This window comes from Puma concolor, chromosome A1, assembly GCF_028749965.1.
Source record: "Puma concolor isolate L17-30 chromosome A1, mPumCon1.1.hap2, whole genome shotgun sequence".
In the NCBI taxonomy this organism is placed as follows: domain Eukaryota; kingdom Metazoa; phylum Chordata; class Mammalia; order Carnivora; family Felidae; genus Puma; species Puma concolor.
In genome coordinates, this window is record NC_141667.1 from 64,523,766 (window position 1) to 64,540,279 (window position 16,514).

Below are 16,514 nucleotides of genomic sequence, written 5' to 3' on the forward strand. Positions count from 1 at the left end.
ATTCATGGAGAGAGGATGATGCTCTGGACTAGGGTGGTGGCAATGTAACTGGACAGGTGGATTGATTTGAGAGAAATGCTTGAGAAGCCGGAGCTGGTGCTGAAGTGGATTTGGGGAGTGAAGGCAAGGGAGGAGTCATGGGAGAATTCCTGTATTTGGTTTGACATGAGCACTAGCCTGGATAATACTGCTGTTCGGGGGAGATGACTTGAGGAAGAAATGTTGAGAGGCAGGTGGATCCACAAAGAGCTTTGCTGCGGACGTGGTACATTTAGGTATGTTGGCCCAAGGGCAAATGTCCAGTAGGGTAAGCTGAGTTCTAGATGAGGTCTGGATTAAGTTATAAGGATAAGGATGGGCTTGGAAGTAATAGGAGAGCAAATACTCAGAGGGGACTTGTAGGAGGGAAGCACGGCCGTGACCTCACCCTGAGAGATTCTAACACTGAGAATCAAGCAGAAGGGGAGGATCTTGAAGAGGGAACTGAGGAGAACTGGTCAGTGAATGGGAAAAAAACCAAGAGCGATACTGCCATGATCCCAAAAGAGAAGGGCGTTTCAAGGGGGAAGGAGTGAACAAGAATACTGAGAGGTCAAAGAAGAGAGCAGAGGCCTATTTGTTCTAGGTACATGGGCAAAGACCTGCTTTTGATGTGGATATGGAGTTCTAATGAGCTAACACTTCCTTAGGGGCCAAGGTAAAATATTACACGGTAATCTGGGTTACTTTTAGAGAAAATGTAGCTTAGTTAAAGAGAGGAAATGACCGAGGACCAGCATGGGTCACCAGTGTGACCCTTGGCCTGTGTTTGAACTCAGTGGCTTGAGGAATGGGATTCCAAAACCAAACTAACTGTTTACATTAGCAAGCCACTCAGAGCAGGGGTGCCTGGGTGTCTTAGTCGGTTAAGCATCCAGCTACAGCTCAGGTCATGATCTCACGGTTTGTGAGTTCGAGCCCCGCGTCAGGCTCTGTGCTGACAGCTCAGAGCCTGGAGCCTGCTTCGGATTCTGTGTCTCCCTCTCTCTCTCTGCTCATGCTCTGTCTCTCTCTGTCAAAAATGAACAAACATTTAAAAAATTAAAAACAAAAAAAGAAAGTCATTCAGGGCATAAGTAGCCAGTCATAGAGGTTCAGGGAAAAAGCAGGACACGGTTTTTAAGGAGGCCTATGACCCCCACTCTGTCAAACTCAGCACCCCCCATTACTGCAAGTGGTAAATGAGATACTTTAAGAAGAAATATGGTATATAATTATAAATACTATTATTATTTATGTATTTATTGTAAATATTATATATAAATTATATAAATAAATAATACATACATTTTTAATATATATTTTAAACTTGATATACGTGAAATCAATCATATAATATATAGAAAACATTTGTGTCTGATTTCTTTTGTTCAATGTAATGTCTCTAAGATTCACCCACGTGTGTGGCATTCCATTTTATTATGAATAAACCGCACTTTATGCATTCTCCTATTAATGGACATTTAGATTGTTTTCAGTTTGGAGATATTATGAAAGAAGTGGCCATGAACATTTTTACTGTATCTTTTGGTGGACGCATTATATTTTGAGGTGATTTTTTTTGCTGGTGCCCCCCCCCCCAAAAAAAAACCCTATTGATTTTGTGATGCTTATTTGGCCATCTTGCTAAATTCTAACAGTTTTCAGTTCATTTTTCTTGGAACACATTTTTATCAGATAGAGCTTTTTACCTCAAGTAACAGAAAACCTAACCCACATTGGATTAAGGTCCAAGGAGTATATATTTGTCCCTATAACTGCAGAGTCCAAAGTGGACTTCAGACAAGGTATGATCCAGAGGGCAGCATGTGATCAGGGCCCATCTCCGTTTCCCTAGGTTCCTCCGGGCTCCGCCCTCCTTCACCTGCTACCTTTGTCTTCATCTTGGGTCCTCCTCATTGGGACAATAATCTCTACAGAAGTTTCAGAACTCAAGTCCTCAATACACCAACCAGAGGAAGAGCATGCTCTTTGAGGAACACCCATAAAGAGCAAGGAGGCTTCTTTCCCCAAGTCCCTAGTCAATACTGCCTCCTATACTATTGGTCCAAATTGGGTAACATGACCATTTCTGAGCCAATCAAAGTCTATGATCAATAGGATGGTATGCCCTGATTGGCTTAACCTAATTAAGGGACCGTTCCTACCATGAGGGAGGGATTGGCCTGACCAGACCACATGGCTGCCACGCACTGGGGCAAGGGTGAGTTCCCAAAAGGATATCTGGAAACTTTTGATCTAAATGGATGCCAGAGATGCAACCACAAAATGTTTATTATGATAATTAGAATGACAGGGCCTATAATGATTATTCATTATCTCAGTCCAACGGTAATATTTTTAAGGTTCTGTCACCCATCTTGAGGTATCAGAAGACATCTTTCTCAAGATGTCAGCTATGCATAGGGTCTTCTAAATTAATGTGGAATGATGAAAATGGTTTTGGGCTTTTTGAGCTTTGGAAAAGATGTTTGTAGAAATAGTGGGGCAGAAGAAAGGTTGAAGAAGCAAATGCTTCTTCACGTTTGATGTGTGATGTGTAGATGGCCGAGATCTGATGGCTAAAAATCTAGCAGCAAAGGGATCAACCCAAGAGATGGTTGATTGTTGAGATGGACTTGGCCATGTGGGAAGGCACATCAGTTTTCCAGTGTCAGACAACAAATTTTCACAAAGGAAATGGCTTAAAACAACACCGTTTTATTATCTCACAGTTTTTGTATGTCAGAAGTCCAGGCACAGGTCAGCTGGGCTCTCTGCTTGGGGTCCCACCGGTCTGAAGTCAAGGTGTTTGCCACTCTGCTTTCTTGTCTGGAGTTTGGGATCCCCTTCCAAGCCCCCTGAGGTTGTTGGCAGAATTTAGTTACTTGTACTTGTAGGACTGAAGTCCCCATCTTCTTGAATGACCTGGCTGTCAGCCTGGGTCACTTTCAGCATCTAGAATCTGCCCTCAGGTTCCAGCTGCATGGCCTTCCTGTAACATGTCAGCTTACTTCTTCAAGGCCAGCAGGAGAATCTCTCTCCAGTCTGCTGTGATGGAGTTTTATAACAGCAGAATATCACCAGAGGAGTAACTATGCCATCAGAGGCCATCATCCTATCCACACTCTTGAGGGAGGAGACTATCCTGCACACATACACTGGGGTGGGGAGCGGTGGGGTTAGGAAGCTAGAGGGCCATCTGAGAATACTACTTACCAGAAAAGGCAAAAGCGTTTATTGCCCCAAGCCCTATGGTTCACATGACACAATGACCAGGAAATTCACTATGTCTAGAAATAGATACCAAGATGCATTATAATACACACACACACACACACACACACACACACACACGTATGTATATATACGTACATACAACATGAAAATAGGGAAAAGACATTATAATTCCCAGCTTATGAATATTTCTAAAAACGTGGATCAGAATGAGCAGACATCTACGTTTTCCACACCACTTTATAACCTGACAGTTGGTCTAGTGATATCCAAAATATTTTGAATCATTAACATTTGTAGAATAGCCTCTAAGTTCACAAAGCACCTGCACATACCCAGAACATTGAGTTAGGTAATAATAGAAGCACCTAGCATATGAGCTATGCTTTAAGCAGTTGCTTCCTTAGTTACATTAGCTCCCGACTCTCATGTATCCATTGAAGTTCACATGAAAGCAAACAGCAAACTGTGTAGACCACGTGGTATTTCACACTTTTCTTTCTCTGGCCACATGGTTCACTTTGCAGAAGATGTCTTTCCTTGGCTTGCTCACCCAGTAAACTTCTGTTCATCTATCACCCCCTACCTTTTTTTTTTTTTTCTTTTCCAGACAAGGAGGTCAGGAGGAGCATGCTTGAACAGCATTCCTCTTGAGAAGTCCTTGCATTGCTCTTGATGGGCTGGGTAGGGAGGACCTACGGGCTGACAGGTACAGGACAGCTCAATTCCACATCTGCTTCAAACATCTAGGGAAGAAAATTTGTCAGCACTCAGAGGCAGTGTTCAAATAAACATTTGTTATTGAATGAATGGTCTGAGTGCTTATCCTCTGCTAACTCATTTAAACCTTATAACAACCTAATGGGGTATTTATGGTCATTGCCCCATTTTATATATGAGAAAACAAAGATACAGAAGGCTTAGCGGAGCTAGTATTCAAAGGGTATTCATACCCTTACACCGCCCTACAATACCGACAGTACCAGTATCTACCCCACAGGATCGAATTGAGATACAGACGTCAAATATTCAGTGCCTGCTATCTGCTATTTAGTCAATTTGCAAAGAAGGAGACCTGCTTTTATTACCTGCGGGCAAAGAGGCATCTGCTTTCCTGTCCTTTGGAATAGGAGGCTGAAAGAAAATAAAAAATTAACAGAACGATCCACTCCATCTCCCCAGTAGCCCTCACCTTTATTTGGCTGCCCCACTTCCCTATGTGAAGGAGCCAGGGCTTGCTTCTGTTGTTTGGAGAGAGGTGAGATACAAGAGGAGAACTGACATCTGTCAATGGGTTCTCGATGATGGGGAGGGAGAGAGGGGCTAGACGGGCAGGGCCCCGAGCCTCCTTAACTAACATATTGAAGTTGTCCACACGGGAGATGTTCAGTAAAGTAGTCCTTTCCCCACCTCTTCCTTTTTGAGCTACATTTAGTCAATGGCATGTCTCACAGACTTAACATGCTTCACAGGAGAAATTTTTGCTCGAGTCAGTACAATTGACTGCTGTCTCCGGGAAAACGTGGTGGGAGTTTTCAGTGAAGATTCAGTTAATCTAAGCTCCGGCGAGAAGTAAGAGTGATCATGGTTAGAAGACAGCTTCCTTGTAGCTGTGTGACCTTGGGCAAGTGACTTAGTATCTCTGAGCTTCAGTTTCCTTGTCAGAAGAATGGAAATAGTAGTGGTATGTAGATAAATGCATATGAAGTGCTTGTTCCAGTTCTGGCACATAATAAATAATTCCAAAAATATTACCCATTATCACCTCATTTAACCCTCAAAACAACCTTGTTCAATAGGGGTGACGATTATGGCTATTGCCCATGTTTTACAGGTGAGGCCCTGAGTCTCGGACAGCTTCGGTGTTCTTCCTGATGCTATGGCACTCAGCCATTGTTATTGATTATCTGTCAGGTTCTTTTTTCTTCCACTTTGCCTACACAGTGGGACTCAGTTCCATAAATGCCTTGGCAGGTTGACAGCGTATCTTGATAAGATATTAACCACCTCTGCAAAATATTCAGACTTCAGAAAAATATGATCCAAGAGATTCAACGACCTTTGTGTTTTTCTTGGTGCAAGCCCTTAAATCAAATTGCAGTGAAGTGTATGTAGAAAGGTTGAGCTTCAGGTTGTTCATCATAACTTATTTACATCACCCAAACTGTGGAAACCACCTAAATGTTCAACAATAGAGACCCATCGGACTAATTGTAGAGTACGCATCCGTGACATATTATGCTGCATCAAAAGGCAAAATACAATTGCGTATTTGTCTACATTAAAAAATGTTAGTATATTGTTGTATGATAAAAGTAGGTTATGATTCACAAAGCACGAACCTGTTACATAAAAATATATATGTTTGCATAATAGCACACATATACATCATAGACGCCTATAGACACGTATAAATACATCTGGAAAGGTATGACCAAAACTGTCACCTATGGTTGCCTCTGTTGCAATGGGGCAGTACGGATAATTTGAATTTTCTACGCTCTTGTGTGTTTGAGAGGGAAGTTCTTTATTTTCTGTTCTTTGTGCGATGTATAAAAATTCTAGTTACTGAGAAAAAGAAAAGCAGAGAAGTGTTTGAAGTGTCCACGTGTGCTAACACTGGCTGAACATTTCAGGTGATTGTGAAGACAAGAACGGAATATCAGCCTGAACAGAAGAACAAAGGAAAGTTCCGGGTGCCGAAAATCGCTGAATTTACGGTTAGTTTCTTGACGGGGTGACACAAACTGTTAAGGTAAGGCTGGCTTCCGCCAGCTCAAGTTTCTTCGTGCCAGTAGAGTAGCTGCTACTGAAGAGTGGGAAATGGCATAGGCTTTTTCTAGAGGATTTCTCGAGGCCACACTGTCCGGGGGCACAGAGTCTGATCAAATAACAAAAGCTCTGCCTCTTGAACACTACTTACGCTCTCTTCTGCACTGGAATGCTCAGATAATCTGATAATTGATACATGTGTCTCCTTTCCTCTTTCTCCGCCTGTCCCTGTCTCTCTGTCTTTCCATCACAATCCCCGGGAAATATGATGGAAGTGTATTTTTACAAAACCCTCAAATTTCAGTCAGTGGATGGTTGCAACAAAATGCAAAACAGACAAAAGGAAAGAAAAGCTGACTTCTTAGTGGAAAAAAACCAAATGGATGACTTTCTATTTCTTGGTCCTTCTCACTCGGGGGACTGATAAGTATATATCACTGTGATAAGTTGCGTGAAGGAGCCATGAAGCACGCTGTGCAAGGAGGACCTCAGGGAAATAACCTGGAGAAGTCACTTAGGTAGTTGGGACGAGCACAGCTTGTGCAAAGGCCCTGAGGCTGGTCCCAACTCTCGAATAGGAATAAGGGCAACGAGGCAAGACTCTCGGCAGTGGGTAGGGATCAGGCAGATATGAGACAGGAGAAGTGGGCAGAAGGCAGACAGTTCTAGGCCTTGTAGACTATATGCGGGAATTTGGGTTTTATGCTAGAAGCATAAAGGAAGCCTCTGAAGGACTTCAAGGAGGGGAGAGACATGATTTAAGTGGGTTTTAAATAAAGCACGCTGGCTTTTATGTGGCTGATGGACTGCAGCAGGCAAGAGGGAGCGTGGGGAGACTATGAGGCTACTGCAATCGTCCGAGTAGAAAGAGACGGTGGCTTGAACAAGGATAGCAAGCAGATAGAGAGACACGGGAAGACCTAAAAGATATCTAGGAAGCAAAATCAGCCATGATTTTACTAGAACCAGTGGTTCTGACAATGGATATGGGAGCAGTCTGACTGGGTAGGAGCCCTGTCTCCACCTTAGGCCAGTCAAGGGGCCGCGCCCAGCCAGCAAACCTCATTTGTCGAATGGAGGTGATACTAGGGTTGCTGGGAAGGTGAAGTACAGAAGACATGCAGAGCCCTTGGATCTGTTCATGGTAAGTACCCAACAAACCGTAGCTATTTAGTGTCAACCGTGACTGGGGATTTTGAAAGTGAAAACAGCTCTTGGTTGGTTATCTGGGACTGGAGTGTGTATATGGTAAACAAGCCGTTCCCCATCTCCCTGCTAAATCTGTGTTAGCGCAGCTGGGTGTGTGAGCCCGGGAGGGAATGCGGTCCCTCTGTATGCATCCCTCGGGAGGGTGAGAATTCCTTGGATGCTGACCACCTCCCCCACCTCTGAGGGCCGGGTTCTCTTACTTTGGGCTGTAGCTTTCCTGTCTGGCTCAGTGTGGGCCCGGTGAATATGGGCGTGGCCTGAACTGCAGACCTTAAAAGAATGAGCACTGAGCTTCCCGGGGAGGCCGGGGCCATCCTGGAGCATAAGGACGCACTGGGCCAGAGAGTGAGCTGACCTGTTCCCCCCCCCACCCGCCGCAGCGGAGACCATCAGAAATATGCCCGGATTCACGAACCACAATGTGCACTGCAGTGTTATTTATAAAATCAAAATATTTGAAGCAATGCTACATTGTCACCAACTTCCTCAGGATTCTGGAAACAAGCCCCGTGTCCCTATGATGGGCTATTTTGGCAGTTTCTCAAGGTTTCCTTTTTCTGAGAGAGTAGTTAGTTTACTCTGAATTACCCATGAGATATTTGCGTCTTCTTTTGACTTTCCCCTGCTTTCCAAATTTGATATGAGCATGCATTATTTCAGTAATCAGAAAAGAAGTAGAATTATTATTTATTATTTATTTATTTATTTATTTATTTATTTATTTATTTATCTTTACCAAATAGAGTGTTACAAGCTTCTGGTGGAATTATTCTTTATTTGGCAGTCATTTTAAAATGATGGTGATGAAGACACACAATAATTTGGGCAAATACTTCAGAGAGAAAGTTCAGTGAAAAAAGCAGAGATTAAAATTGTGTGTTTTCCAGGATTGGAACTATGGAAAAAACACACACACACACACACACAAGTAAACAGAGGGGGGAAAAACGTGGAAGGAAATGTATCAACATATGCCGTCTGTGGCCGTGTTATCTGGGGTGGTGCTGGATGATTTTTTTTTTCCTCTTCTCTGAGCACTTTTGGTATGTTGCCATTTAATCCTATTTAACGTCCACAAGCCCCCGAGAGACTGATGTATCCCTCCGTGTCTCAAAGGGGAACCATGGCTCAGGACAGTGACCGTGACCTGCTCCTCTAGCCAGCAGGTAGCAGGGGCCAGGGCTCAGAGCTGGGCCAGACTGGCCTTTCTGTTCAGCCAGGTTGCCCACGGTGGTCACTTCCCGCTCAAACAGAAGTGGGTCAACTAAGAGAAAAGGAGGGGCTCAGTCAGGGTCTGGGCCTGCGGAAGCTCCCCATGCAGCTTGACTCGATTGGTCCTGGGAATCAGGAAGGAAGGTATTGGGTTTGGGGGCACCTGTCCTTCGTCAGCACTGACTGTCGGGTGTGGGCGGGAGCCCCGTTTGTTTACGTAAAGCAGTGAGCATTCACAAGCCTCTCTGCTTTCTCAAAGAGAGCTGCCCCTGGGCGATGTGGAGGGTATATCTGTAGGAGTGAGGGGGCCTGTATCTCAGGGGCCTGGGAGGAGGCTTTGAAGGCAATTAGGAAGAGTCTAGGGTCTGAGCTGTTGGCTGCAGCAGGGCTCAGGGATCCGGTGGGCTGTTCTGAAGATGGGATTTATAGGACTTTTTCCTTGTAGAACAAAGGGCTATTGGGGACATTCCTTGGTGTCTCGTTTGGCTGGCTGGGCAGGGGCATGCTGTCCACTGGAGCAGGAGCTGGGAGATCTAGGCTGGGGGGATGCCTGGAGTGAGAGGTGCCTGGGGGAGATGGCCAGGGATGGTGGTCTGGTTGCCCTTGGATGTAAATGGCCTGGAACTCAGGATGGAGTTTTGTGCTGGAGAACCAGCACCGGAAGTCAGAGAGTTCCCAGCTAGTCTTAGAGAGTGTGGTGCTGGTAAGCAGTGGCTGGGCTGCCTCCCCGCGGTCTTGCTCACCGGCAGGGGTGACTGTGGGGCTGGCCAGGAGACACCTGCCCCTCATTCCAGGACCTTCACAGGGGAGGAACAGCTCACTGCTTCACATTTCAAAACTGACCTGGACAGAGCAGCTGGGGGCAACATGAGAGAATGAGAGGACAGGACCGGGCGGGGGAGATGAACCGAAAAAGACTGGCTGAAAGAATCACCTGGAATGTTTGTCTTTTCTAAAACCAAGAAGGCTCTTGCGAGGGGTCACAGACTTGAGAAACTGTTCATCAGGCTATTTGAGACAACAGGAGCATGCAGAGAGGAGCCCTTCCTTCTTTCTTAGTCCTGGGACCTAGGTGTTCTTCTAAAGCTGATTTTGCCATGAAAGGTGCTATGGAGGGTGCTGGCACCGTGCAAGGTGCTGGTGCTGGGGAGGATGTTGGTGTTGCGGAAAGTGCTGGTGCATCTGGCCATGCTGTCAGACCCGCTTGTCCCCCAGGCTGGTGTGAGAAGGAACTGAGTGTTGCATTTGGAGGCCAGCGTGTCAGGTGAATGAGAGGTGTTCTGGGTCTTTGGGGCTAGGATGACCTGGGCAACTGAGATCACGTCCCTGTCACCTCTTGGCTCCGTGACCTTGGGAAAGTCCCTTCACCTTTCTGAGCTCCTGATTCCTCAGTAATAAACCAGGCCACACAGTTGACATAACAAATAGTGTAAGTCCTTGGTACCCTCTAGATCTTAATGAATGATCATTTTATCTCCTTCCTGTTCAGATCCCCTTTCTTCCTCCTGGGTTCTTAGCTTCCTGCCTAATTAGCCAGCTTTTGTCTGCTGGCTGGAGGCAAATCTGGGCCTCCCCTTCCAGCTTTCCCCCTTGGGAAAGTGCAGGAATTGTTCAAGGAGAAGCCAGTTCAATGTCTGGATTCATGGGCAGCCTCTCTGGCTATCTACAGTGACCTCTGGAGCCACCTTTTTGCCTACTGAGGAGTGTAGGCAGATTTTTTGGTAGGCTGTTCCTCAATAGATCGGTTATAATAGGAATAATCCTACTATTTGTTAAAATATGCTTTTAATCCACTTTTCAGCCTAATAACAACCAAGAGGTACTCCTATTGTTATCCGCATTTTGCAGATGCGGAAACTGATGGTCAGAGAAGTGAAGTGGCTCCAAAGGCCATTCAGCCCGGATGTGTTAGAACAAAATAGGAACCCAACCCTATCCCACTCCCTCTGCCACACCTTCGTGCCACCCTGGGATTGCCCTTGCCAATTCTGTGGCTGGCTTGCCTTCTTTCCTTCCTTGTTCTTCCTCCCCCCCCCCCTTTTTTTTTTTTGTCTTTATCAGTATTTGCTCCGAGCTGGGGCCAAAGGCCCATTGCCGGGAGACGAAGAGTGCATGAGACAGAATTCTCTCGCTCTGGAAGGAGCTCCCAAATGTGGATTAGTCGAGAACATTCTGGCCACCTTCTCAGCTGTATTGTCCCTGTCAGATCAGCAACTCTGGGCTGCTTCCCCTGATCCTCTCAGCTGGGTTTGGTGCCTCCTCTTGGTTCTGCAAGTAACATGGGGGCCTTGAATGCCGCTGTAGGGTAATTGGCTGCTCTCGCATCCGCAGCCTGGCCCCCAGCCTCTGATCCCTGGAGGGCCTACCCACACGTCTCCAGTTCCCAGCACAGGGCCTGGCCTAGACTGGGGGTCTGGTGTGTGGCAACTGGAATCCCAGTCTTTTGGAACTGCCTCAGTATTCGTGTCTGACCACATCCTGATTCAGGGTCCAGAAAGTCTGACTCTGGTGGCCATGGCCTAGGCAAGCGCAGATTGGGGGCCGTCCAAGTGCGTGGGGAAAGATCCTGGGGATGTCTGGAGGACACCCAGAGCACGATCAGTGGGAGAAGACGGAATGGGAGGAATGCATTAGTGCAAAGGGACCAGAACTCAACGTTCCTGTCAGACAAATGGACACATTAACAAGAAGTAGGGTGGGGGAGCACTGGGAGTGGGAGGGCTAGTAACTCTTAGAGAACAGGGGCCTGTGGGTTATTACTAAAAGCAAGCAACAACAAAGAAACAACACAAAATAAACAAAAACCCATCCACTGATCCACTCAATTCTTTGACCCACTCAGTTCTCAAGGCTGCTTACAGTGGAAGGGAACTGAGCTACGAGTGAGTAGCTCCCCGGGGACGCCGCTAAGCCAGTTTGTCTGCCAGGTTTTCCTTTCCTCCTTCTCCTTCTCTTCTGTGTGACCAAGGGACGGGGTCTCGGCCCTCTGTCTCAGGCCTCTGCTCCGCTCGTGCACCAACATAAGAAAGGACATAGTGCCGTGTCAGAACCAGCCTGCCAGGGTCGGTGGCCACGTCTAAAAGCTGGAAGAGGGGCGCCTGGGTGGCGCAGTCGGTTAAGCGCCCGACTTCAGCCAGGTCACGATCTCGCGGTCCGTGAGTTCGAGCCCCGCGTCAGGCTCTGGGCTGATGGCTCAGAGCCTGGAGCCTGTTTCCGATTCTGTGTCTCCCTCTCTCTCTGCCCCTCCCCCGTTCATGCTCTGTCTCTCTCTGTCCCAAAAATAAATTAAAAAATGTTGAAAAAAAAAAAATTAAAAGCTGGAAGAGTCCAGGCCTCTTTCCCTCCTGAAAGTCTCCAATAACTGTACTCTCTTCTCCGTTCACCCATCCTCTCAAGGCCCGGCCTCGTCCTGGGTGCCCCTGCCTCCTTTCTCAGGCGCCTGTCCTCACCGCCCCGGAGAAGGACTCTTCCGAAGGAGCCCATCCCATGAGGGCTTTGCCACCTTAAAAACCCGTCTGCAGTTCCGCTGCTCGCCTGCCTCTCCCACAAGCTCCGACTGCCCAAAGCGCTCCCCCCACGGCCTGCCTTCCTGTCTGTTCGTGCTGTCCCTTCCAGCCAGAATGCCTTTGCTGCCTTCACCATTGCACACATTCCCTACTCATCCCTCAACACCCCACCCGAGTGGCCCCTGGCCCGTGTGGTTCTGCCAGCTTGCCCGCATGGTCTATCCTTCCTTTTGGGTTTCCTGCACCTGCTGTACGAGCCTCTGTTCTAGCACCGGTAACATGGTGTGGACGTCATCGAGTTACCTGCCGCGTCTTGCACTCACTGGGGGCCACAATGGTATCTTCTTCATCTTCGGACCCCAAGAGCCTAGCCAGTGTCTGGCCACCTTAGGAACCAAAAGATGGCTTCGATAACTGAGTGAACAGATGAATGAGTAAACCAAAAAAAAAAAAAAAAAAAAAAAAAAATCCCCCTGGCTGACCGAGAAATTCTGCCTTTATTAATAACACCAGAGCTCTGCCTGCCTCATCTTCAATATCTTTATTTAAAATCAGGGCCTCATCTTTGCTTCTCAGCTCCTTGACAATGACACATTCTTATAAATGTCTCTTTTTGACGCCACATTCCGAGGGAGGTGAGACCCCATTTCTACCTTTGCCATTTGCTTCTGCCAATTTTTCATCAAAACCCCAGGGGCTGCTTTCCTCGGGAGGGATTCTAATCTTTGCTGACAGGGGCAAATGGAGATAAGATGCTTTACTTTATTATCTGTTGTCTTGGTTTTTATGGCTCTCCTATTTTTTTATTGTGAGGAATGTCATAGGTGAGTTATTAAAAACATTGCCTGCTGGGTTAAGAGCAGAGTCATTATCTGGCGCGGGAAGAATCTGCATATGAGTACCCGGTGGAGAAAGGCCATGATAGTATTTGATGTTTTTGCGTGCATTTTTGGCTAGGGTGTTACTGAAAATCAGAATAAAGATGCTGGCCTATGCTTTTGTCTGGGCACTTTCTCTGAGCCTGATGGAATTGTACTGTTAGGGTAGCTTTCAGAAATGCATGTTGTTGTTAATTGATCGTTGAAAACCAAATGTGGCTTTTCTGTTTTGTTTTGTTTTTAACAAAAACATCCATGGTGCTGTCTCAGAAAGAATGTGCTCAGGGTTTCAGGGAGGGCCGGGGCGACAGGGTTGGTGGGGAGCAACTCAGTGACCACTCCATAGTCAAATAACTGAAGCTGCTTTTAGTGCTGGCTTCTCATTCTCGTCGATGCAAACAAGCCTTGGTAAGTAAGTGCTACAAGAAAGCAAGTGACTGGGTGAGTACATCTGATGGCCAAGAAGACTGCTAGAGTGTTGTGAACATTCTTCTTTCCTATGGGACTCCTGCAGGGTGGGCTGGAGCTGGCTCACACCCTGTCCTGAGAGCCAGTTATGAAAAGTCTGCAAACCAGTTGTTAAACTGTTGGAAGCTCGTAACGAACCATGGAAATGGGCAAACATGATGAATCACGCCCCGTCCCCAAGAGCGTGACGAAAGGCCACACGAAAGAAGGGGGAATACATGGGTTGGGGATTTGTGTGACTAAAGCAGGTCATTTCACCTTTCTGAACCTCTGTTTCCCTATCTGTAAAATGGGCTAGTGATGTCCACAATCTAAGCCTGGTGTGAGGACAGAGTTAACGTAAACTAACACCGTACCATGGGCGCCCTTGTAGTTACGCAATAATATATTTCTGGGGAGTCGGTCACGTGACCCGATGGGATGCATCCACCTAGGCTGGGCCTCCAAGGCAAAGCCGTGCCTCGTTCCATCTCGGTTGGCCCTCCGTCTCAACTGACGTTGTCTTGGCACACGTGTCCCTCCTCACTCACCCTGTCCACAGTGCCGGCTTTTGAACTTCTGTCTCCATCTCACCCCCTTCCACCCAGCATGAGCAAAATCGCATCAGATCATTATATCTTGCTTGAGGAATCTTCAGGGGCTCCCTACTTCCTACAGGCCAACAGCATGGCATTGCAGGCTTGTCCAGAGGTGGTCCTTGCTGCCAGTTCCTGTCCCTCTGCCACTGACCTCCTGCATGCCCAAGGGTTCAACTTTCACATAGTTCTGCAAGTCTGCCGTATGCCCGTTCTCACCTCCACGTCTTTGCCCGTGAACTTTTCCCTCGACTCTACCCCACATGCTCTGCCTTGTGGCCCAGCTCAACTGTCACCTCCTCCAGAAACCAGTCCTCGATCCCCCACGTTAATTCTTCACCTGGGAGCCCCACGGTCCCAACATTTCCCTCGGCCCCTGTGCCCGTCTCTGCTTCGGCAGAGATCTCTTGCTACCTGGCTAGGTTGCTGAACGTGCCACCGAAGGCAGGACTTCATGATGTTTTCTCCAGTCCCACACTGGGGTCATAAGAGGAAGGTGTTCGTGGAAAGTAAAACAATATTTAAAAATTATTGTTTGCAATGAATTAATTAATAACAATAACTTCCATTTTATTGAGCTTCTGTATGTGTCAGGTAGTTTGCTAGTCACTTTCCATGCTATCTTCACAATAACTCATGAAAGAGAGATCAATTTTCAACGTACAGAGGAGAAAACTGAGGATCAGAGATGTTAGTTAAGATACTCAAGATCACACAGCCAATAAAGGGTAGAATCAGGCTTTTCTGACCCACTGTGATGTGTGTGTCTATGGATGTTTTCCTTCTTTCTTTCTTTTTTGTTTTCAGAGAGAGAGGAAGTCGGGGAGGGGCAGAGGGAGGGAGAGAGAGAGAGAGAGAGAGAGAGAGAGAGAGAGAGAATCTTAAGCAGGCTCCACGCCCAATGCAGAACCCAAGTCGGGGCTCAATCTCACGACCCTGAGATCATGACCTGAGCCAAAATCAAGAGTCAGACGCTTAACTGACTGAGCCACCCAGGCACCCCTCTATGGGTGTTCTTGAGTGTATGTGTGAGTGTCTATATGTGGTCTTTTGTCTATACCCATCTTCCAAATTGGGAAAACCTACACATTTTGGGAATTGGCTAAATTAAACTAAACTGAGAAGTGTTGTTCTGTTAGAATGCTAAATTTTGCTGCCTATCCTTGCTGTTTGCCAAGCATTAGTCTAATTTTGCTTTGGCTCTTTTCTTCTTTCTTTTCTTTGAATACACTGTTTGGCCAAGCCCTGAAATGCATTGATCCAAGAAGGAAAAAGAGAAGCAGAAGTTCCCAAGGGAGAAATGCCATTTTCCTCACTGCTTGTCACGTGGCTTTGCCTCTCGGTCCCATCACATGGTGGGAGGGTTCGTCTCCTGGCTTTCTTGCTCTCTGGGCCTCCGTTGCCACAATGTGTGATTATATTAAATGTGATTTAAAAAAAATTGTGATGTTTAAGCTCCTGGAACTGTCAGAGGTAGACAGGTCCTAACAAAGTGACTGTATGTGCAGCTCATGTGTCACCACCATGTTCTATAATTATAAGAAAATTAGTTGTCATAGCAACTGCCACACAGGCCTAGCTTCCTCCTGGAGGTGCTGACAAGCCCCTCAGCTCCACGATCTGAGAAACTGGGAGGGAATTCAGTTCTCTGGGAACAGTCAACTCTTACTTGGGTGTTAATCGTGAGCTCATTCTAATTCTCCACAACTTGAACTCAGTCGCGTTATGCAATCTGACGGGTGCTGGTTTGAACTTAGTTCTAGAACACTCATTGGCTGTTTGACCTTGGGCAAGTCACCTCACCTCCATGGGCCTCACTTTCCTCTTTTGCAAAATGGGGATACCCATGCCCACTTCCAAGGATTGTTGTAACATTTACGTTTTTTTTTTTTTAATTTTTGTTTTTTTAGTGTTTATTTTGAGGGAGAGAGAGAGAGACAGGGCACCAGCAGGGGAGGGGCAGAGAGAGAGGAAGACACAGAATCTGAAACAGGCTCTGAGCTGTCAGCACAGCGCCCTACGCGGGGCTCGAACTCACAAACCGCGAGATCATGACCTGAGCCGAAGTCGGCCGCTCAACCGACTGAGCCACCCAGGCGCCCCTGATTATGTTTGTGATGTGCCTGTCAGAGGCTCTGGCACACAGTAGCCCCTGGTATATATTAGATATCTTCTGCTTACCCTCTTCACTGTGAACAAGGGGAAAACAAACAAACAAAATATGCCGAATTAGAGAGAGTGGATGTTTTACTAATAACATAATTATAATAGGGGCACCTGGGTGGCTCAGTCGGTTGAACGTCTGACTCTTGATTTTGATTCAGGTCGTGATTTCACAGTTCGTGAGTTCGAGCCCCAGGTTGGGTTCTGTACCGACAGCACCAAGACTGCTTGGGATTCTCTCTCTCTCCCCCTCCCCTGCTTGCATTCTCTCGCTGTCTCTTTCCATAAGTAAATAAACAAACTTAAAATTTTTTTAGATAACAACAACAATAATAATAATAATAATAATAATAATAATAATTTTGGTCGCATTTGTGGCTAGAAAACCAAATCAGTAAATAGAAATTCTAGGATGAATCATGTATATCAAGGAAAGAAAGAGAGAAGGCAGAGAGAGGAGAGAGAGAAAGTATAAA

At 46.5% G+C, this 16,514-nt stretch overlaps 1 protein-coding gene across 1 annotated transcript in view; it reads left to right on the forward strand.

Moving 5' to 3' along the window:
• Positions 1-16,514, forward strand: part of NSG2 (neuronal vesicle trafficking associated 2) — a 54,784-nt gene that overhangs the window by 11,512 nt on the left and 26,758 nt on the right. Inside the window, exon 3 of the mRNA XM_025924695.2 lies at positions 5,892-5,975. Coding sequence (XP_025780480.1) covers positions 5,892-5,975 — 84 coding nt within the window. The remainder of the gene's footprint in view (positions 1-5,891; positions 5,976-16,514) is intronic.